General features: G+C 47.5%; 1 protein-coding gene across 1 annotated transcript in view; it reads left to right on the top strand.

Annotated features, from left to right (window-relative positions):
* The window catches only part of LOC119437502 (LIM/homeobox protein Awh-like), a 122,283-nt gene that overhangs the window by 64,886 nt on the left and 34,521 nt on the right, over positions 1-22,876 (top strand). Inside the window, exon 2 of the mRNA XM_037704509.2 lies at positions 15,564-15,745. Coding sequence (XP_037560437.1) covers positions 15,564-15,745 — 182 coding nt within the window. The remainder of the gene's footprint in view (positions 1-15,563; positions 15,746-22,876) is intronic.

Raw genomic sequence — 22,876 nt, 5'->3', positions numbered from 1 at the left:
GTGCGCTGTGCGATATTACCAAGGTCGCACTTACTGCTCGCCGAAACCATTGCCTGGTGTTCGAGTCGTCGGTTCCGGGTTTCAGCGAAGTCCTACGAATATACTTTAGCTGGAAACTCAGTTTCGACTCCGCAAAGTTGAACAGGGGCCCGCTATATCTTTTTTTCTTGTTTGTCTTGTTTTTCACCCTTCTTTTTTTTTTTCTTGTTGACTAGCGCGAAGGCAATCATTGCGTTTCACTGAGTGTAGACGATTTCTGGACTCCGAATCTTGGTACTCCGGAGAATTCTGGTCCTGCGTCCTTGAAGTCGACAACCTTGGTATCGCGTGCTTTTGTTTTGACGTAACAACTTGTTCCCGAAATATAAGTGTTTTCTGTTGCTTGCGTTCAAAGTGTTCGATGTCATTTTCTGTTTTCATATGTGCATCAAATGAAAGGAAAGCGCATGATGCATTGAGCTCAGGGGCGCGATTATATATATATATATATATATATATATATATATATATATATATTTCACAGTAACCTGAATCCGTAAAACTGCACTTAGTTGCAGAGTGTTGCCCTCTGCGACGTTTTATGTTACCGGGATATACTACACCTTCACATTGTCCTTTTTCGCCGGCTGAATTCAGCCGGCTATTCCAGAGGGCGGTTCGGCAGTTTTCTATATCGCATGTGCTTGCAAGTGGTGAAAGGTTGAACAAGCGCGCTGGCATGCCGGTATCGCGTGTTTTTGTTGTTTAGTTGTTCCACTTGCAGAATTTCTTCTTCAATGACAGCACAGCCGCCAATGGGTTCCGCTGTTGGAAATGCATTGCTCTAACGCACACGTAAATGAAAATCCAAATAACTCGCACAGTCGATAGATTTCCAGGGTTCCAACATATAATGCACTGTCCAAATATGACGCTGTTGCTGTCAGTTTGAAAGCAGCGGAGTATTCACGCCGATGCCATCAGCGTTGCATGAATGCGCTATAAGCAGGGGGTGAGAAAACCCTCGTGTGGTCAGCTCACTGCTTTCAAGATAGCAGTGCCTAATGGAACGAAACTAAATTATGTTCTGTCCTATATGCACACAATCCCCATGCACAGGGGGAATGCAGTCAACCGTCTGTGGTCGGGCTTCGAGTGCATATACTCGTATACTGCCAAATAAATATGCAGTTGAAAGCCTCCTGGTCCTGACTGGTATCCATCCATTCCCATATCACGACGCGGCCTTTTCCGTACCTCCATTATTCTGGTTCGCTGCTGAGATGTTGCTCCTTACTGAGAGCGTATTCGTGCATCGAGTGCGGATAGTCTCCTCTGCTTACCGCCTGCGCGCCGAAATGCGCACCAAAATTGCTATATGTGGCAGTGCTGTTTGATTGCTCCACAATTCAGTCGTATAACGTCGAGAGATATTTTGTGCATACAAGCACCCGACAACCTACGTTAAGCTCATCTGAATGAAGTGCGGGCCATATGTAGAGGTGATCGATTGGGGACCGTCGGTGATTACGGAGTTGTGACGTATGCGGACTGTTCAGCAACACGTATTCCAGGGCCAGGGCGGCGGCTGGATATATGGAGGCCTGGTTATAGCGCTTGGGCCTAACGGTCGACGCTAGTTCATAGCAAATGTTAGAAGCCTATCATGGAACGGTGCCGAGGTTGCGGCCACCACGCAATTCATATTTCCTTGTAATCCGAGTTCGGCTCGACATAATAACCACTTACCAGACTTCTGCGCCACTCCAACGGATCCAAAAGGCGGTTCCTCACGTAGTCGTGTATTTTTTTTTCGTAGAAGCGCTTTGTACATATGCATAGCTTCTCAGCTGTCTCTGGGACTGGTCCACGTTGGGCTATGTTCAAGCGGGCTGCGTCCCCGAATGCGAAACCCTTGGCGAGTTTCTGCTTGCATGGCTCGCTTCTACAGAAAGGGGCAAATACGCCCGGGGCACTTCTTGCCGAGATGGCCGGCGGACGACAGCAGCGAGTGCCTGCCTGTCTCATCGACGACTCTGGAACGCGCCGTGTCCCGCACTTCGTTCGCCGCCACCTCTCGCGTGTCTCCTGACGCCCATACGCAAATGCGGCGAACAGCGGCGCGGTGGTCCCTTCTGCAGCCCTTCCTGTGGAACAGGGGGGGTGGCGTGCCAACATCCCCCCCCCTCCCTATATACGCTGTCCTTTTTCTCTTTCCTCCCGTTCGCGCCGGCGTACACACAAACGCGCCGCCGCGCAGCGTCGGACGCATCCTTCGGAGGCGCTCGTCGGGCCGGACAGCGGGCGACGCCGTTCTCGAGATGTCACTGCGGCGGGCCCACCCAGGGCAGTTCGAAGAGGCGCGTCCCGACTTGACACGTTTGACACGCGCGCGACGTTTGGGCCGCAGCGACGATCCCCCGCCGCGCTCTTCTTGGCGGACGACCGAGTACGCCGCCGCCAACGACGCCGTGCCGACACCCGTCGGCGGCCGAGACGCTGGCACCGCGGGGGGCCCCGCGCCACCGCGGTCGACCGAGTGTTGCGTTCTCGTATGCGCGTGTGAGGGCGGCAATAGTTGTTGGGTGCAGCGCCGTCCGAATCGCCGCGATATCAGCGAGCTTCGAGACGAACGTCGGCGCTAGGCCTCGTCGGTGGCGCCGAGGCTCCGGTCGGCTCGTGTACACCAGTGAGGCAGTTTTCGGATTCCAGCGGTATTCCCGACCGAAAAGGGGACCCCGACGTGATGGTTTGCGAACGAGTCCACTTCGCAGCGAGGAGGAGGCGTGCTCCCAATCAAACCTAAACACAGAGGACAGCACGGCGAAATTAGCGAGGGGACGACCTCGCGCGCGGATGCACGACATATCGCGGCGTCTCCGTTTTCGTCTGGGCTTGACGGCGTGGGACAGCGCTGTCGACCGGCCTCTGCGGCATGCTCGCAGCCTTCACGCTGGGCGACTTGGCCGGCAGTTCCCACACACGTCTGCGGCGGCGTGTCGACCAGCCGTGTCTCGAGCACGACTCGCTACACGATACTGGCACGCGTCGTTATCGCGCGATGCGTGTCAGAACCGTCTCGCCGTTTGCTATAGACGAAGGCGCGGCTGCTCGCGCTGCACAGATGAGCCGGCGCTCCCGAAGGCGCCGCCAACCAGAGTGCGAGATCAGCGGTGGGCTGCAAATGGGACATCGCCTCTGCACAACGAAAAAAAGGTGGCATATTCGAACGAGTGCACCTCTGGTTACGGCGTGTATTGTGCGCTCTGTGCGTGGCGCGGCTCAGCCCAGCCACGGAGGAGGGCGTTTAATCCCGGAATGGGGAAAAAAAAAGTTTATAACTCGTTGTTTTATAATAATTAACCTTTTCTTGCTGCGTGAACCATTTTTTTCATCTTCAGTCGTTTTTACGAATTTACAAAATTCTTAGTGTTTTCAAAATAAAGTGTATATAAAAATGTGTCATCACCATCATGGAATCCCTAAAGCTATTGCATTCACTAATTAACTCATCGAACAATTCTTGCCTTAGCAAATACATAACATTTGTGGAACCTTCCTCATCTAGGAGATATCACCATCTTAATATTGTACCTTATCGGTCACGAACCGATGCGTTTAAATATAGCTTTTTTCCTTTAACCATTGATTATTGGAACTCTCTGCCTGGTGCCATTCGCTCCCTTCCTCTGGACGATTTCTTGCTCAAGCTTGACTATTATTGATTTATCTTTTGTGTTGTTTGTTCTTGCTTCGTGCTGCTTATATTTGCAACTTGTGTACGCTCTACAACTGTATAATTCCCCACTCCTGCCATAGCCCTAAAAGGGCTGCAGTATGTAAAAATAAATAAATAAATAAATAAATAAATAAATAAATAAATAAATAAATAAATAAATAAATAAATAAATAAATAAATCATCAGCCTCTATTTATGTCCACTGCAGGACGAAGGCCTCTCCCTGCGATCTCCAATGATTCCTGTATTGCGCTAGCTGATTCCAGCTTGCGCCAGCAAATTTCCTAACTTCATCACCCCACCTAGTTTTCTGCCGTCCTCGACTGCGCTTGCCTTCTCTTGGTATCCATTCTGTAACCCTAATGGTCCACCGGTTATCCATCCTGCGCATTACATGGTATTGTTAATGTGTATTGTTAAACAAAATGTCCTGGCCGAAATTTTTAACCTGACCTTTGCATCTTTCTCCCTTTTCATATTAAATTGTGCACTTGCTCTGCTGACAAAAAATAAAATAAGAAAGATAATAAGAATGATAAAATAAAAAAAACAGCGATTATTTTCCAACGTTTTATTGGAGCTGCAGTTTCATTGTAAGTAAGTAAATAAATGTGGGTTGATATACCACTTGAGAAACGACATTTCTAAGGCATGTACGGTAGTTTTTCTTGCGGGCCTGGTTTGGAGCCATGAAGCGGATCGGATTGGGCTAAAGCTCGAAACGGAAGCTTGGCCTGTATGGCAACGGCGTAAGGGAGATTGCTTTTCTTTTTTGAACATGGACAAGGCTGTGCTCGTGTTCGTATCATTAATATTCGATATGAAATAACTCATGTGGAAATGACAAAGAGGGAAATAGATAGCGGGCTGGCAACTGTCACCGAGAGGGGCACGACGTTCTGGCTACTCTTAAGAAAGGAGGGAATAGAAACAGAAGTTGAAGATAGGAAGTCTGAGAAAAAGAAATGCGAGGCTACGGGTGGTTTGAGCATTTCTATACTGAGAACAAGGGCAGAGGCTCCGCTTCTTCCACGTCCAAAGAGCGAGAGTGGAGTTAAATTGGCTGAAAGTAGTTTCGACCCAGCCTTGTTACGTAATCTCCACTAGCTTGTTATGCAGTCTCCAGTGTTGTCAAATAGTCGCGATGACCAATTGTCACCGGCTCTGGTTCGACGGTGCTGCGACGACGCGATGTGACAGATGCGCCAGTCTTCTCGAAGAGTTGTACTTGGCACGAGAGATTGCCACGTAAGTGTGTCCGTGCGATGAAGTTCGACATTTTGTAATTGTTTGCTCAGTCAGTAAAGGTAAGCAAGAAAGATTGCAGTCTAATATTTGGAGCATCTGGCTTATGCGCTGGGAGACCGAGGTGCGATCCCATCATTGGACGAGTATTTGTTTGTTTTCTCTGTGCGAGCAAATCGGGAACGTAGCGCAGCAACCATGGTCAGCAAAATCCGCGAGAGGTTGGCTGACAAAGTTAAAATGGTGTAATGCCGGGACTCAAGTGCATAATAAGCAGAATAACGCAAATGCACTTCGCCGCAATTTGCAACGAAATTGAGGCTAATGCCAGATGTGGCCATGGTACTAGAATAAAAAAAAAATGAACGCGGTATATATAGGAGTAAAGGCGCTGGTCGTTTTGTCGGAGACAGATGCAGAACAGGTACGTACGTGCTCGATGGTTTCGTGAAAGCCCCAACTGTCTTATCATCCACCGCTCATGGCCGGCTGATCCCGTTGATAACGTGAGCGGACCGTCGCTCTGACGGAGTCTGACGACTGACCAAGCGCGAAAAGCGCGAAAAGGCATTAGCATCGGAAAGGCATCGCTACCAAATAGCGGCCTATATCTGATTCTTGCCTTTGTGCAAATGTACACGTCATTTGTCATAACGCTCGAAACTTACGTGGGCAGACGCGAAAAAAAAAAAACGAAAAAAAAAAAACCGAACAGCCCGTGCTTTGAGAGCGCTAAGTGTTATAGCTGGGTTATACTATATGCGCAAGCCATCGCGACATGCAAAAATTGTTCGCGGATGCTTGCGTGTCCTTGCGCGCGATTCGCTGAAACTCAGCCTCGCATTTTCTTCTTTCTTTGTTTTTCTTTTCCCTCGTGCGTCAATATATAGTAGCGGGCAGCGGCGTCGCCCATGACAGCGGCAAAAAGCGGCCGCGCGCGCCGGCTATCGCGGTCTTCCTACACAGGCCGCACACGCTCCGGCGGCCTCGTGACATGTGTCTCCGCGCTTCGGCTGCACGCCCGTTCATGCCGCGCCGCTGTAGCTGCCGCCGCACCCAGCGGGCGGTCGTCCCTTGTCGGTTGCGTGCAGCGGTCCTGAGGCCTTCGACGGCGTGATGCTGGTCTTCAGAGCGTATGCTACGTACGAGGGAGCGCAGGATGGCACATCTCGGGTTCTGTTCTATATGGGCTCGAGTTGCGCGACTGGAATCGAACCTAATTCTGCGGTTTTACGTGCCAAAAACCACGATTTGATTAGTCGTAGTGGGGGACTCCGGGGTAATTATGACCACCTGGGGTTCTTTAACGAGCACCTAAATTAAAGTACACGGGTGTGTTTATGGAAATGCGTCCGTCGTGGCCGGGATCCGATCCCGCGCCCTCGGGCTTAGTATAGCGCAACGCCATAGCCACTACGCCACCACGGCGGGTATAGTTCTGCGACTGCCGCTCACCATGGCATATAGCGTGTGGACCACTCAGGGCTTAGGGATGTGTGTGAAAGATTGCTTGGTGAACATTGAACGAGAAAGTTCTATTGCATGAGGAGATGGAACGCCCACTGGGGTGAAACGACAGTTCCAGGTATACAGATTGGTTTTTTCATTTGGTGACGGAAGAATACAGCAAACGCGCGAGAGTTCGTCAGCGACAGAAAGCAACGCAAGTGTTCGAGAGTATTACGTGAGGCTGGCTCAGTCAGGCATTGTTTCCTTTCGCGTATCCTCTCGGAGCACTGGAAGTCGACACCTCTGCGGTTGCGATTCGGTGCTCGCTTGTCAGTAGACTCGAACGGTGAAAGTCCACCGATCGCACGAATCGCCTTGCCTGGCACTACAGGTGTACGCTCGCAGTGCATAGACACTCATGCAGCCTTCCCACGTGAACTATACGGCGGGGCAGCATGGGTCGTGAGCAGTGTTACCTCCGTACGCAATAGAAGGCCGTACGGAGGTATCGCGGTAACTTCTACGCGGTTGGGATCACGGATCTGGTCATAGTAGTTCCTGCACTTGTCTCTCGCAGGCGTATTTAACTTGTTCGTTAAATACAGTTATCCGCATAGGAACGATTACTCCCATCAGTTGTATACTCCCATACCCTTGGAGCCTCTGTCGTAGTTAGGGAACTTATTTAGCGCTATCAAGAATGGAGTTGCACTCAAAGGCCAGTGCGAGAACCATCATTATGCAGATCCCTCTTCGGGGAATTTTTACAAGGGAGCATATTGACACGTATACGTTCACCGTTCCGCCTCGCTCCAGCGTAATGGTTTCCGACGGTACCGAAGTGCCTGCAGGCATGGAGGGCGTCATAGAGGGCGATCATCACTTACTGCTCGACCGTGAAATTTGCATCGCTAGAGGCATAGCTGAGCTACGTGAAGGGAAAGCAAGAGTGATGCTCACGAAATTCAGCCATGAATACAAGCACAATAACAAAGGCACCACGGTCGCCTACATCGACGAAATAGTACAAGCGAGCAGTGCTTTCGCCTTCACGGATTCTATAGTGCACCTGCAACGACGACTGTAGTACCTGAACCAACTTTCGACGTCAATCAGAACCTTCCCAATCGTAACAAAGAACAGCTAAAAGCTCTGCTCCTGCAATACAAGGACTGCTTCTCGTCGTCGCCAAAAGTTCGACAAACCCCTGTCGCTAAGCACCGCATCATAACCTGATGAATATGTCCGCCCACTCCGTGAGAGCTCGTACCGAGTTTCGGCGCGCGAACGCGAAGCCATAAGGCAACAAGTCGACGAAATGCTACGCGACGACATCATCCAGCCGTCCAAGAGTCAGTGGGGATCCCCCGTGGTGTTAGTGAAGAAGAAGGATGGAACCCTACGTTTCTGTGTCGATTATTGTCGCCTCAACAAAATCACGAAGAAATACGTATACCCTCTCCCACGGATTGACGATGCCTTGGATCGACTCTACAACGCAAATTATTTTTCGTCGATGGACCTCAAAACCGGCTACTGGCAAATCGATGTCGACGAGAGGGACCGGGAGAAGACTGCCTTTACAACACCAGACGGACTGTTCGAGTTCAAGGTCATGCCGTTTGGTCTTTGCTCGGCACCTGAAACTTTCCAACGCGTCATGGATACAGTACTGGCAGGCTTGAAGTGGCAGACTTGCCTCGCCTATTTGGACGACGTCGTTGTGTTTGCCTCAAGCTTCGAGGAACACCTACGGCGCCTTGAAACAGTTCATCAAGCAATCAAGACCTCCGGACTCACGTTTAAGCCAGAAAAGTGCCGCTTCGCATACGAGGACCTCTTGTTTTTGGGCCACGTCATCAACAAGTCTGGAGTGTGCCCTGACCCACAGAAAACGGCGGCCATCACTGACTTTCTTCCGCCCGCCGACAAAAAGGCAGTGCGTAGATTTCTTGGACTGTGCGCCTATTACAGGCGCACAGTCACCTAGACAACGGACAGACACTCCAGACAACCCGCGCGGCCCACACAATCAGACCACATGAGCGCCGGTGACAAGAGACAACGGATGGAAGCATCGTTAACGCCCTAGAAACCCCCGATACATGTAGGCGCGTCTTGCGCCTAGCGACAACGCCCAACACCTGCTAGCCGGTGAAAAGCGGCCACCGCCAAAAGACAAACACCTATACATGTCAATATTTAGCAAGCGCAGGTTAGCTGGCGGAGCCCATGATGTGAGATCGCGGCTATATACGAGGAGATTTTATAGTGCATGGTCTCTGCGATAGCTTCTTGAAGCGCCAATGAAACGTACCTTAAGATGGACACTGGATTCCTAATGCATCCGCGAATAACCCGAGCCTACAACATTCTGCAAAACTACCGTTACTTATGGTTTCTGTGGAGCTATACCACATGCTCCACAGCGGTCAGAATTAGCGGTAAATCGCCGGCGTTATAACAAAAGTCAAGCAGTCGTGGTCGGAAGCATCCGCGTGCTAATCGATTCGGCCGGCTAATGCTTCGCTATACAATATTTGTCCTGAAAGTGGCTTTCACCGCTGTGCTGTCTCTTCTTTTGTGCCTCCTCATCAACATCACCACCACCAGCAGCCTAGAACGAAGGCCTCTTAAAGAGATCTCCACTTAGCCGTATTCTGCGTGAACCTGACCCACCAGCTCATTTCCTAATCAAATCACTCTACATGCAACTCTGGACGGCATTCAGGCTTCTTTCAGCAACCATTCGGCTGGTCCAACAATGAACATGCCTAAATACCCGTAATTGTTCATGCATATATGCTACAAATGCAGTGCTTCTTCGAGAGTCTACGCCACGGTGGTCTAAGCCTAGCCAAGTGGCTATTTGGTGACATTTATCCTGTCGCCGCGATATTTGGTACCTTTGGTTTGTGAAAATATGTTCACCCAGTAAATTCATTCATTCGGTAATTTATTTATCTGACTACAGCGACTTCACAAGCAGTCGACGGGATCCCTCCAAATGATGGGCTCCCTGCAAGCATCCAGCGTTTAGGGGGACGGAATCACGTCAGGTTATGGCAGTTAAGCTTTTTGAGCATATTGCTGATAGGAGAGGCCCGTGACATATAGATGTCCAATAAGTGTAGGAATTCAGTGGTAATTCGGCTAATCATAGTGCCGAACAATCACCGACTTCAGTGGTAGCACAAAGTACTGTGTCTAATCAAGTAGGGTAGTATTTAGCCGGGTATGTACAGGTATAGATGGACTGGGGGAATGTATAGGCACAGTCTCGTATTATCCACTTTTGCAACGCATCCTCGCGCATACTCGTGTTCCAGTGGCGGTGGGCACGTTGTTACCAGAGTTGGCCCGTTTGTCAGTTAGCACGTCGGGTAAATAAATCATGCTTCATTTTATTTGTAAACAAAGTATACTGATTTAACCATATACTGCAACAAAGCATTTGTCGGCAATAACACGTACACTTTACGTTCTCCAAGCTTTTCCTAGTGCAGTTAACGACCTATTATAGGCCAGTCGCGTTATTATTTGATTGCTTTCACGTGAATCGCGTTACGTAGATGATTGCCAACACTCGTAGGGAATCCTATCGATGCTTATAAGGTGTGACGGGGACTGAAGAACATGCGCAGAAAGCACTAGCTGGTACTCGCCTTGAGCTTGAGCTCCACTGAGGAACTGGTTGTAAATCGGACAAAGGCGGAAACATTGTGCAGCGTATAGATCCACATGAATATATCACTGTACCCGCGAGCACGATGATCAGTGACGTAAATGCAAATGGTAGAAAGAGTACGACTCGGTGATCGTGCAGTTTGTGTGTATACATGCATAACGCGAACGTGGCATCGCAGCCGCAGTATAGAAAAGAGGGACCAGGCGCCTCTCACCGCCGCCGTTGGGTGGTCAGGACCCGCAGCGGAGGCCGACGACGTACGACGGCCGCCAGGCTGACCATGCAGGGAGCGTCGTGCTCTTTCAGGAGCGCCGCCGTGTCACACGTCGCGTCGCGCGCGCGACAGGCGGGGGGAGGTGACGTCGCCTTTGAGCGAACCGCCGCCTCCTCGCGTGGCACTGCACATTGCTCTTCGTCACGTCGCTACAGCGCGGGCTACGTCTTCGCGAGACTGGACTGGAAAAAACTTCGCGAGAAGCAGGTTGGATGCAGCGTCCAAGCAACGTATAATGCGCTCGGTTGTTCGAGGATAGCGTAGAGCTAACATAAAGGCACGCGAGAAGAAGGGGCGCTATAATTACCCAGGATACAGTGAGCGAAGAAAATTTAGTGCTTGCGCTGTCGCTTGCAAGTTGTGTACCTATAGCTTGCTAGCGGCACTGTAAGATTGTAGTAAAGTGAAATTTATTCCTGGAAACGTTGGGTTTCCAGCGTTTCCAGCAGTAAAGTGTGCGAGGTGTATACGGTCATGCGAATCGCCCGGATGCAACGCAGATTTTCGCGTGACGGCCGTTAAATACGTGAAACATCAACGAATATTCAAGGCTCCCGTCATTCTCAATGTCTTGCAATGACAGTCTGTCAACCGCTAGGCCCAATAACGAACTTAACTCCAGACAGTATTGCTAGATTTTTTTTGAAGTGCCCCTCACCAGGTCAGGCCATTTTGAGCTGACAAGCGAAGTGCATATAATGCGCACTAACGATCGTGTCTGTGACGTATTTAAGCGCCTTTCGCGCCGCGGAAGGAGCTTAAATTTCAAACCAAACGCCCTTTTCCCTCCTCTTCGTGGGCGCCGCGCTCCCAGCCGAAGAGTCCACGCCAATCGCAGAAGGGCGCCTATACTTACATGGCAGTGTTGTGACGGCCGATTAGTGGACGCAACATCTGTTATTTATGCAATCTGTTGCTTCAATAGAAGAATTAAAGTTTACAGAAATAACCCTGAAGTCACGGGTTCGCGGCACTTGAAATATTTATATCTCTGCTATTAGTGAACTAATTTCAAATATTCTTGCGGTAGAACACTCCATAGAGGACAGGTAACAACTTCCAGCGCATAACCAAAATTTGCTGTGTGACCTGGTCTGGGGCCTTCTAAGACATATCACAAAACTGGTGGCAGTTCCCCGTCAAACCTAACGATTGCTTTTGTTAACATTTGTTTGCTAACATTTGTTCACGAAAAGGAGCCGGAACAAGCAATCGCGTGCTCAACGGGCCATGCATGTGTACAGTTTGTTTCTGCATAACAAAGAAGGAAGAAGCAAATGACCAAGAAGGAAGAGAGGAGCATGCGGACGGAAAACTGCACATTTGAACAGCACCCTCCAATATCTGCATATTTTATATGTCTCACTTACAACAATGCGCAGCACGTTTATACTTTAAAATTCAAACTATTCTTCTATTTGACCGGCTGTTTCTATTCAATTTAAGGTAGTTTTAATGATCGTCAGGTCAAGCTCGCTTGACCTGACGTACCCTTGCAAGTACCCTTGCTTCGGAGTAAGCACTACTACTTCAGGATGCCTGAAGAGAGTTAAAGAAACGCAGGCAATTAGCAGTCAGCTATCCTCCAGTGCTGCGCTTCCTGTCACTGTCACTGCAGCAGTGCACGTCGATCGGGTCGAACTGTTTCCGGTATTTGTCACACGTTCACCGAGATGCAAACGTAAATAAAATAGCACTTATAAATTAATTTAACTCGCAGTAAGTAAAGCATGAAAAGCCACTAAGCTACTTTTGTTTGGCCACGCACAACGGTACAAGCCAACGAAGAGCGTTCCAAGACGGCAGCAAACATAACCGCATGTCCTCTCGCCGTCATTCGCGCTCGGCTCGAGCAGTGGCGGCGCCGCTCCGAGACGAAAAATTACTCCAAGGTGAACGAAGAATTTTCGTGCATGTTTTGAAGGGGGCCCCAATCCCAACAATGTGCGGCTGTCGAGTCTACAGCCGCGTTTACAGCCTACGCGACTACATTACACTGTTTACATGCAGCTTTCCGAAAGGCCTCTTCACGAATTATTACGCAACTATTATTACCAAACTATAATGTATCAGCGGTATTTGGTCCGCTTTGCATGTCCCCATGGGTGTAGTTTAAAGAATTGTGTTATCGTTTTATATTGTCGACTTACATGAGTAAACGTAATCTATCGCTTTTTGCGAACTTTTAATTTTCGGCAATTCTTGTGAAGAAGAAAAATAAAACCGACAGCCTAAACAAAGTTAAAAAAACCTCGTCCCAGCTGTACAGTAACGTCCTGACTTTAAGCTTCTTTTAAAATAAACTTTATTCAAATTGGCTTAAGGGTTGCCGAAAACACGATTTCATCATTCCCATGTATTCAGATAAGAGCCCCGGACGTGAAGTTTAGCATAGTATTCAGCAGATTGTTCGGTAGTTCACAGGCCGTGCCGCGATATTGGGCCCCGATTCAGCGCTGCCATAGAGTCATCCAACGCCCGTAGAAGGCGTTCACATTTTTCGGCAGTTGGATCCCCTTTGAAACGGATTAGTCGCAGGCACCACCAAGAGAGAGAGAGAGAGAGAGAGAGAAGGAAGGTTAACCGAACTTCGTCCAGTTTGCTACGCTACAGGGAAAGTGAAAGATAGAGAGATAAGACATGAGACAGAGAGAAGACGCACAAACTACGCCAGGTGCAGCGCATCTACAGTCGGGTACTCAACTCTGTAGCCTTCAGGTGCTGTAGAAAAGACGTGTAGCTTTCTGGGCTGATGACCTGTGAAGCCAGAATCCCAAGACGTTTGCCTCTGTATAAGGTCGATCGTCTAGACTATTCAAGGCACACTGGAGAGTTTAGCGTTGGTTATGGAAGCGGGAACAGTCGCACAGAAGACGATGGTATCTTCTCATCTGCACCTTCGCGCACACGGGTTATCTTTCTCCGCTCCTTATCTGCATCCTTATGCAGGAAAGGTGGCCACCTGAGGAAAAAAACATTAACCGAGCGGGGACGAGTCTCCCTGCTCATTCTGACTCCATAGTTATCGAAAATGACACCATACGGGCACGAAGTTATCATCAAATTGGATATGCTTTGCGTGCGGGCTGACGGATGTACTAAACACTAGAAGTAGGCTTTTCCACACTATTACGGTGCCTTGCACAAGATGGTCGACCTCCCGCTCATGGCAACATTGAGTCGAGGGTAGGCTTGCAATAAACAGCGACGAAGAGATGCTGGCTAGGATAGCGGCACCAGCTCGTGCGCTGCTTTCCACTTCTATATGGTGACGTCCACCATCAAGTGCGGCTCAAACGAGCTCGGCAGGAAAGGGCACACTTTGGCGCAAGCTCTCCAGTGAAGTTGAAATAAATTAAAAATTACTTTGTCACCGATCTTGCAGGTTGCCGCACAAGTTATTAATTTCGCCACTGTTACCAAGTTTAGTTATTGTCGTGTTGCAACTCATATAGAGCGCGATAGTATATGTGTATTCAAGTCTAAAGTGTTGCGAGGGATTTTTAAGCTAGCAGCTTTAAAGGGACACTAAAGAGAAACAGGAAGTTCAGGTGGAATAAAAGAGGGACCTTCAGGAATGCATGCAGTTTTTGTTGGGTGCAAAATATGAGTTATTAGCGGAGAAATTCGTAAACAAAGGCCAAATATCTTTTCCTCAATTTCTCTCACCCCAGATTTGGCGCTGAAGCAGTGTCGTCACAGATTTCATTGCTCTCAGTGAATCAGAATGCGCCATGATACGTCACCGCTTGTGTAAACGGCCGAGGCGCTGGCTGCATCATGGCTGCATGGCCGCTGCGTTTGCGTTCGCCGCGATGGATACCGTTGGTGCCGCTGAACCTTGCAACGAAGAGCTCGCCAGGGAAGCAGGACTGCATTCCAGCGATATTCAGTGAAACCGAGCTCAATATGATCCTCCGTGCTCGAGCGGTAGGTGTTTCCGCGTGCGATGGCGGTGAGCCGCCGGCCGCGCCGGCGGAATGCAGAGCTTCGTTTTCGTCGACGGAAGGCGTGTGTCCGGTCCGCCAGGCGACGATGTTCTCGACAGAACAAGCGTAGAAAGTTGCGCACGTACTCGGTATGGTTATTTCGTGGCTTTATTTAATGACATTCAGCACTCACCGAGCCGCGAGTTTGCTGCTGCAGGGGCACCGGTAGGGGGTTTAATGAAGGCCGCATTGAGGGAACATCTGCTCGAGAAAGGACTGGCCTCTGGGGCACGCCAAGATACTTTCCGAGGGCAGGATTATACACATAATCCGAGGGCGAGGAATGCAGAGAGCACACCATGGGTTTCTCTGGCTCTTTTGCCGTTATATCATCGGCAGAGCACTGAGCCATTGCGAACGCCGGGGAGCCGGGGCTCACCGCGCGGCACCACATGAAAGGACACAATCGAGACAACACTGCCGCTGCCCTTGAGCAAGCGCCTTGGGCCATTTATACAGCCCTCAACACTACACACACGAGGCATTTTCTGGCTGTTTCCCTCGAAGTCAACGTTTTTAGAGCCACGCAACACGCAACCTAACACTCTAGAGCGGAACAGGCGCGCGCGACGATGCATGGACCAAAAACGAAACTACGAAACTATCACGACCGGATGTATCGTCAAGCCATTTTTTCTTATTTAATTTTGCGCCAAACTTGCACCTCCTCGCTTGAAACGGTTGAAAAAGTTGGCAAATGCTGTTTATGTACGTTTAAGGTGTATTTCATTTTGCGTTTTATTAACAGCGATAAATCGCTCTCGACCAATCGCGACCGGACTGCGTTTGTAATCTCCGATGTCACGAACGTGTAGTGCAGGAAATTCGAAGGGGCGTCAGCACCTATCCTTCAGTTTTTCGCTATTTTCTCGCTTATTAAACATCTGTTCGCCGTAAGAATGGTATAACTGTGATCGTGATAGGATAATCTACCATTAAAGCTCGACTTCCGGTTTCACTTTACTGTCCAAAGAAGTTTACGTAACAATTGCTACGTTGCGACGTAAGGAACCAAGAGTACGCTAGTTCTCCGAATGACACGATGAGACAAAGGTAAATCATCAAGCAACGATCTTTCGAAGCCTACCATCGAGTTGGGGATACTGACTTCCCGAAAGCGAAACTATGCCACTGTGCTCCCGAAGGCCCCACTTTGCCGGCATGCCTGACCCGCGCGTGTGTTTCTGTGGTGTGTCGCAGAGCGAGGCGGAGCTGTGCAGCGCGTGCGGCGAGCTGATCGCCGACCGGTTCTTGCTGCGCGTGAGCGACAGCTCGTGGCACGCGCGCTGCCTGCGGTGCTGCGTGTGCGGGGCTCCCCTGGACCGGCAGCCATCTTGCTTCGTGCGACACGGAAGCGTCTACTGCCGCCACGATTACGTACGGTAAGCGACGCCCGCCTTCTTCCTTGGTCGTCCCTTGACGTAGCGCTCGTATGTCGCGTGATTTCTAGCGCCGGATGCTCAGTTTGATGTGTGCAACTAATACGTAATAAAGCCAAAACCACGAGGCGTCACAGAACAAAAGATAAGTATCCATTATATGCGTCTCTAACTCTCATTTAACTCCTTTGCAGATGTTCTGAACCTGTCACTTTACATCTTATTTAACATCATTTTCCTGTTATTGCTACTATTATTATGTGAAATGGAATAGCTGTCGCCATTATAGGTGAATAAATCTTTCTGTTACTTTCATTCCAGTAAAAAAAAATTTGGGGGGGGGGGAGAGAGGGGAGAGGAACAGGAACAATAATGTTGCAAATGTCAAATCATGTCACACGGATACTCCGAAAACAGGTCACAGAAAGGCACGTAAGGACAGCCGCAGAATGCACCGTAAAGACCGGTCATACAAAACACAGTCAGCTTGCAACGGATGACTGGCATCTTTTTTATAATATAGCCTAGTTTATGAAGCGATGTATTAAGTGAGGCGTTATTGAACGCGTTGCTAAAGTCTATAAATACGACGTCTATGCGTTTTTCTTTATGTCGCCAAAGTCATGTGTAATTCCAGTTATTGTTGTCTTCCAATTAGATAACTTCTCGTAAAACCCTGTAGTACGTGTACATGTGTAAGGCAATTGTGTTCTGTAATATGTCCTAAAGCTCTCACTCATAAGAAGTTTGTGAAATTCGCCTATCATATTGCGTAATCGTGTTTTCTCTGACTAGGTAAACAGTTTTCGTACCACAGTTCCACATTTATGCACCAGGGCACTGCCATGTTAAGACCTTCTGAATATCGCAAGTGAACATTGTCTCCGCTATTTACCACCATAACGATGTTCTTAAAGCTGTGATCAAAAAGAGCAAGATGCTGCGCAGACTGAACACTCGAGCTGCTCTAGAGCATCTGTTTCTGTATTTTGTAGTCAACTAAGTAATGGGCGGGGTATTTTAACTACAGCCGTGCGCGCCTGTGATTGCGTCGCGTAGTGCTACATCACGTAGGGTATCACGTGGTACTGTGTGCCGTCCCTATTTGAAAGAATGTTCCGCATCTGACACAATGCTCCAAGTCGCGTTGGATAACACTGCTAGTGCTAGCTTTACAATGTACACATACAAATAAGCAAGAACGACGGCCTTAGTGGTAGAGCATCGCACTTGTTACGCGTAGGTTGCGGGTTCAACTTTCACCCGGGTCAATTTGTTTTTTCGTCTTGTTTCATTTCCATCTTTCTCGTCTGATATACACGTATAAATTAGAATTAGAAAGCGTTCTCCGATGCTTTGTCTCTTGGCTTCATGTGGCACATAAAAATAGAGCACCTCAGTTAACCTGATTCTTCTCACTTGTTTCTAACAAACTGAGCTAGGTCTGAAAAAAATTAAATTATAGGGTTTTACGTGCCAAAACCAGTTCTGATTATGAGGCACGCCGTAGTGGGGGACTCCGGAAATTTGGACCACCTGGGGTTCTTTAACGTGCACCTAAATCTAAGTACACGGGTGTTTTCGTATTTCGCCCCCATCGAAATGCGGCCGCCGTGGCCGGGATTCGATCCCGCGATCCCGCGACCTCGTGAGCTAGGTCTGAGCCAGACCTGGATCTTAAAGGGACACATAAGCGAAACAATAAATCAGTTTAGTCCTGATAACTAGTAGTCCTTGAAAACGCTGCTGTTGTTAATTTCGCTGCAATACGTTTAATATTAGAACAGCAAATGAAGGTGAAAGTCTCATTTTTTAAATTTCGCGCTACGAACCCAACGCTGGTACGTCAGTGGGACGTCACGGGTTTGAAAGTATTGTTCCGTATTTGGGCGGCGTTGGCTCAGTCAAAATTAACGAAACTTGCCATATTCAGTCTTTGGCCCCTTTAGAACACAATGTAGTCCATTTTTACAAATAAAAAAATTGCCTTGGTTCCAGCGGACGCCGTAAAAATCCACGACGTCACAGCGGGATGATGGGCGAATTACGAGGCGGCGTCGCCACCGTCGCCACATTGGTGCTTCTTTTCTGGATCACCAAACGTCTTCTCGCGACAAGAGTGGTGTTTTTGGTATTGTGCAAGGTAATCTACTGATACAGACGACACTATTTTTATTTTTAGTGTCCCTTTAAAGTTAGGCCTATACTACTTGTCACTCCATCGCTCGTTCTGTGGTTCTCAGCCCGTTTTTTTAGTGTTGTCCTATATCGCGTACAGTGTCCCCAGGAATCCTTACGCTCGCTCACCTTCTGAGGTACACCGAGCGTGACTCCAGTGTAACCTCCTTTGCCGAGCACCGGGCGCGACTAGCCGTCTGGGCCCGTGTGAGCGGTCGTGCGCTGGCCGAACCAACGATGCCGGAAACGCCGGCACTGCGCAGTATCCCCCGGAGGAAACTCGATGAAGGGTGCGTTGCAAAGTGGGGCTTGCCGAGTGGCCGGGGTGCCAAGCCGCAGGGGACCGCCGAGACTGATTCGATTGCGAGCCAGGCGCGCGCGCAGCTTAGGCCCCGCGTCCGACGGTTGTGGCTTAGTTGGGCGCAGCGCTGACGAAGAGGCCACGTGCTCGTGACGTGTTGGGCGCGCACCCACGGCGACAGACACGGGCGGCGCTGTAGCCGCCGAGGTCGCGAGGCAAAGGGCGTACGCAGCTGAGAATCAGTAAAGGTGCAACCAGAGGAAAAATGAACAAAAGTGAGCCTCTGCTAGCTCACCAATAGCGCGAAATGCAGACTGAATGCCTATCGAAAGGAGCCTCCAAAATTAGGGGCGGGACAATATTCCAAGTTTTCAATACAAATTGAATATTGCGAACTAAGTATTCGTGTGAGAAAATGAACTTGAGTATTTGGGAATATCGAAACTAACCAGATATTTTGCAACGAGTGACTGTAGAAGCCTGGTTACTGTTCTCCGTCTGGTAATCATTGCATGGGAAATTAACACAAGTCAAACAATGAGAAAAGTTTTCGAAGCAATGCAATGACAAAATGCACAGTTAAGCTTCCTTTATCTCTGTTTCACTGTGGAAGTCTGCGTACATGACAACCCGTTACTTTTGCTTGTAGTCTGTCATTTAGTGTGTTTGGAAGTCATGTAGCAATTACATCTTTTGCGCTACTACCAGGGATATTTTTCTCACAACGAGCCCTTATACATGTTATCACGGCACGCGAGTCCATACCGGGTCTTGCGTTATCGATATTGACCGTAACGACTATATATATTTTTCGCACCCTTTGTGGTTGTCATCATTATTGATCACAATAATCGTCATCAATTTTGCGCACACTTCCTGCTCGCTACTTTCCTGCCATGTGGTGTTCATACGTGCATGGCGCACGTCACATGAAAGTACAGGGAGGCTGCAGCGTTAAAGAAAGCTAATGCACGCAAGGACAGATGAGGATTATTCGTTGCGGATAAGATAAACTTCAGCGGGCGCAACTTCTTATGCGATACATCGTGTGGAAATGACGCACGAGCACTCACCACGCGAGCACAAAGCTCGAGGAAACCGAATTGTTTTAACGTGAAAGAGGTCACGTTACTACGCGAACCCTTCACTTTTAAAAGAGCGGTGCATAAAGTCACGAAGCTTATACACTTAGATAAGGACGCTGTTACGACAATTGCGGTAACGTTCGTTGTCTAATTTCGCTGTTCTCACCTTTAATTCTTACTTCCTGTTTTCTTTTTTTCCGGGACAGTACGGCTAGTCAAAATATTCAATTTTCCTAATTAAGTGAGAAAGGTATAATTACGTACCCCACTTGTACTGGCTACTGAAAAAAAAAGACAGCTCAGTATCAGACATAATTACGATCACTTTTAAATATAAAATTTAGTAATTGTCATTACCAAGACTCCACGAATAACATCCTAGCATTTCTAGAGCCGTATTGCAAGCAAGCCTTCTAAGGATATATATAACTGCTGTACAAATGGTTGCCGCTCAATAAATAGTTACGAAAAACGAGCAGAATTTGGGGGAAAAGATAAAGCTGCAGAAGGACTTGTGTAGCAGCGATCACATGCATACGGGCTCGCTGTAAGGAAAATATCCCTGGTCGTATAAAAGATTAAACTACTGCATGACGACACTTAGAAATACACTGAATGACAGACTACAGGCAAAAATCACAGGTTGTCATGAATTTCGAAAACGTTTTTGCGCTAGAACACGCCGACAAAGAAAGGGGGGGGGGGGGTACAGAATTGTAGCGATTTGGGCCTGTTGGTTGTACATCGGGTACAGGACAACCCCCTTTCTTTGTCCGCGTCTTCTAGCGCGAAAACCATTTCGAAATGCATAACCAACTCGCTAAAGTCAACACTTTGACAAGTACGGAAGCTCCCGCCGTGAAACCGAAAAGAGAGAAAGCCTAATTGTCGATTTTCTCACTTCATTGCTTCGAAACCTGTTGTAGTTGTTTCACTTGTGATAGTTTCCTTGGTTTAGCAGACAGAGAACTGTAACCAGACTTTAAGAGTGGGTTGTTGTAAAATATCTGGTTCGTTTCGATATTTGAAAGTATGAAATAGTTCATTTTCTAACACGAATAGTTCGGGCACGATACTCGATTCGCATTCGAAACTTGCAGTATTAGCCCACCCGAAATATTTATAAGTGAAAGAGACACAAACGATTGCATCTATATTATGATGTTTGGCAGCGCGAACGTATACAAAGGACGGCGAAAGAGGCGACAAACGATTACAAGCAATTGAAGAAATTGAAGACAAAAGGGGGGTACGCCAGCCCTCAATAGCCTATCGACCGCTATCCTTTTCGGGATGCGCGAGAAAGGATGCGCCCGCCATTTGACAATGACTGGTGTCAAACGTTTTGTGTTGTGTCACTGATATAGGAGTGAGCGTCTGTGTGAAATCGCGCAGGTGCACTCCCGTATGCATGTAGCCTTTAATGTAGATTGCTTGCACTGGTCAGTGCTAACGATTTTGTGCTTAGAGAAGCTTTGTTTTGTACGTATTGATAACCTGTTTTTATTAATGTCAATATGAGTGCGAAGTACGTAAGCCCGACCACACTAAATTCTCTTGTAACAGTGCAGTGTAATCAACCTTTAACATTTCTCCACATAAACATGCAGTCAGCCTGCTCGAAGGAAGAAGATCTGCTTGTTTTTATTGAAAAATTTAGTTTCGAGTTTTCAGTTATTATGCTGACGGAAACTTGGTACCGTACTGATGCAGATGTAATACAGATTGAGGAATATAGTTTCATCAGTGTTAACAGGGAGAAAAGAAGAGGAGGTGGCGTCTGCCTGTACGTTAAAAATGGTATTGGTTACGAGTGTATCACCGATTGGTCAGTCTGTTCAACGGACATCGAAATACTTTCCGTAAGGTGCGGGAAATTAGTATTTGCTGTAGTGTACAGGCCACCGGACGGAAATATAAACAGTTTCTTAAAATTTTTAGAAAAGTATTTCTCATTTATTAACGAGCTACAATACACATTAGTCATGGGTGGTGACTTAAATGTCGACATGTTAGAGAACACAAATAAGCGATCCGAGTTATCTGCTCTTTTAGCTTCAAATTACCTTTCTAATGTGATTTCAACCCCGACCAGAATTACGCCGACAAGTGCAACACTCATAGATTTGTTTTTAACAAATGCTCCGCCTGACGAGATACATTCTGGTGTTCTTGATATGACAATCAGCGATCACTTACCTATATACCTTGTTTTGGCTCGGAATCGCAAACAAAAGGTCAAAGCTTTGCCACAGGTTAAATTTCAACAAATTAATCCACGTTCACTTTTATCTTTCCGAGAAGAAATTAGCTCTGTAATCTGGGAAGATGTGTTGTCCTTATCCTCGCCCGATCTAGCATACAACCGTTTTATGGAGATCGTGTGCTCAGTTTATCAGAAACACTTTCCTTATAAAACTATTAAAAAACTTAAGCGTGCCCGTAAGCCATGGATAAATGCCTCCATACTCAAAATGATTAAAGAAAAAAATAGGCTTTTTAATGTCTTTCTAATACGGCGCGACTCAGTTGCTTTCACCACTTTCAAGAAGTATCGAAATAACTTGAACAAAATTCAGAGGCAAGCGAGACATAATTATTATTTCACAATGTTTGATGGCGTGATAAACGTGAAAGAAATGTGGAATAAGCTGAACGCCGTAATATCTGCAAGGAAACACGCGAATGTTATTGATGAACTCGAAATAGGCAACGAATTATACAAAGGTAAAGAATTGGCTGACAAATTCAATAAGCACTTCACTACACTAGTTGAAAGCACACATGATGACGACGCTCTCACCTACCTACCCCCTCCCATACAGAATTCCCTATTCGCCACACCAACTAATGAATACGAGGTAATAAATGTGTTTAGATGCTTTAAGGTGAGCAAGAGTGAGGACATAGATGGTTTAAAACTACAACCCATAAATTTTGTTATCGACCTACTCAGTCCATACTTAACACACATATATAATCTCTCCTTAAGTACCGGTACCTTTCCACAGCGTATGAAGACTGCCAAGATAACTGTAATACATAAGAAAGGTGAAAAAAATAATTTGAGTAACTATAGGCCGATTTCTATATTACCAATATTCTCAAAGGGACTAGAGAAAATTTTATTTACTAGATTGTCAAAATTTTTTGAAGAACACTCAGTTATAACGCCTTCACAGTATGGATTTAGACCTGGTCTTTCGACACAAAGCGCGTTACTATATCAAAAAGAACTCATCCTAAACAATATCGAGGCAAAAAGAATAACTTTAGGAATTTACGTAGATTTTTCAAAGGCCTTCGATACCATAAATCATGTAACGTTACTACAAAAACTGAGTTGCTACGGAATTCGTGGTGTTGTACTAGAATTTATTAAAAGCTACTTGACCAATCGATACCAAAGTGTGTCCATAAACAAAGAACTGTCGGAGCTAGAAAAAATTAGATATGGTGTACCTCAGGGCAGCATACTCGGTCCACTTCTGTTTATTATTTTCATAAATGATATTGTAAGTATAGATACCTCAGCACAATACGTAATTTATGCAGACGATACGAGTTTAT

This window comes from Dermacentor silvarum, chromosome 1, assembly GCF_013339745.2.
Source record: "Dermacentor silvarum isolate Dsil-2018 chromosome 1, BIME_Dsil_1.4, whole genome shotgun sequence".
NCBI classification, from domain to species: domain Eukaryota; kingdom Metazoa; phylum Arthropoda; class Arachnida; order Ixodida; family Ixodidae; genus Dermacentor; species Dermacentor silvarum.
The sequence above is the reverse complement of the archived record's forward strand: the minus strand, read 5'-3'. Positions and strand labels throughout refer to the sequence as shown.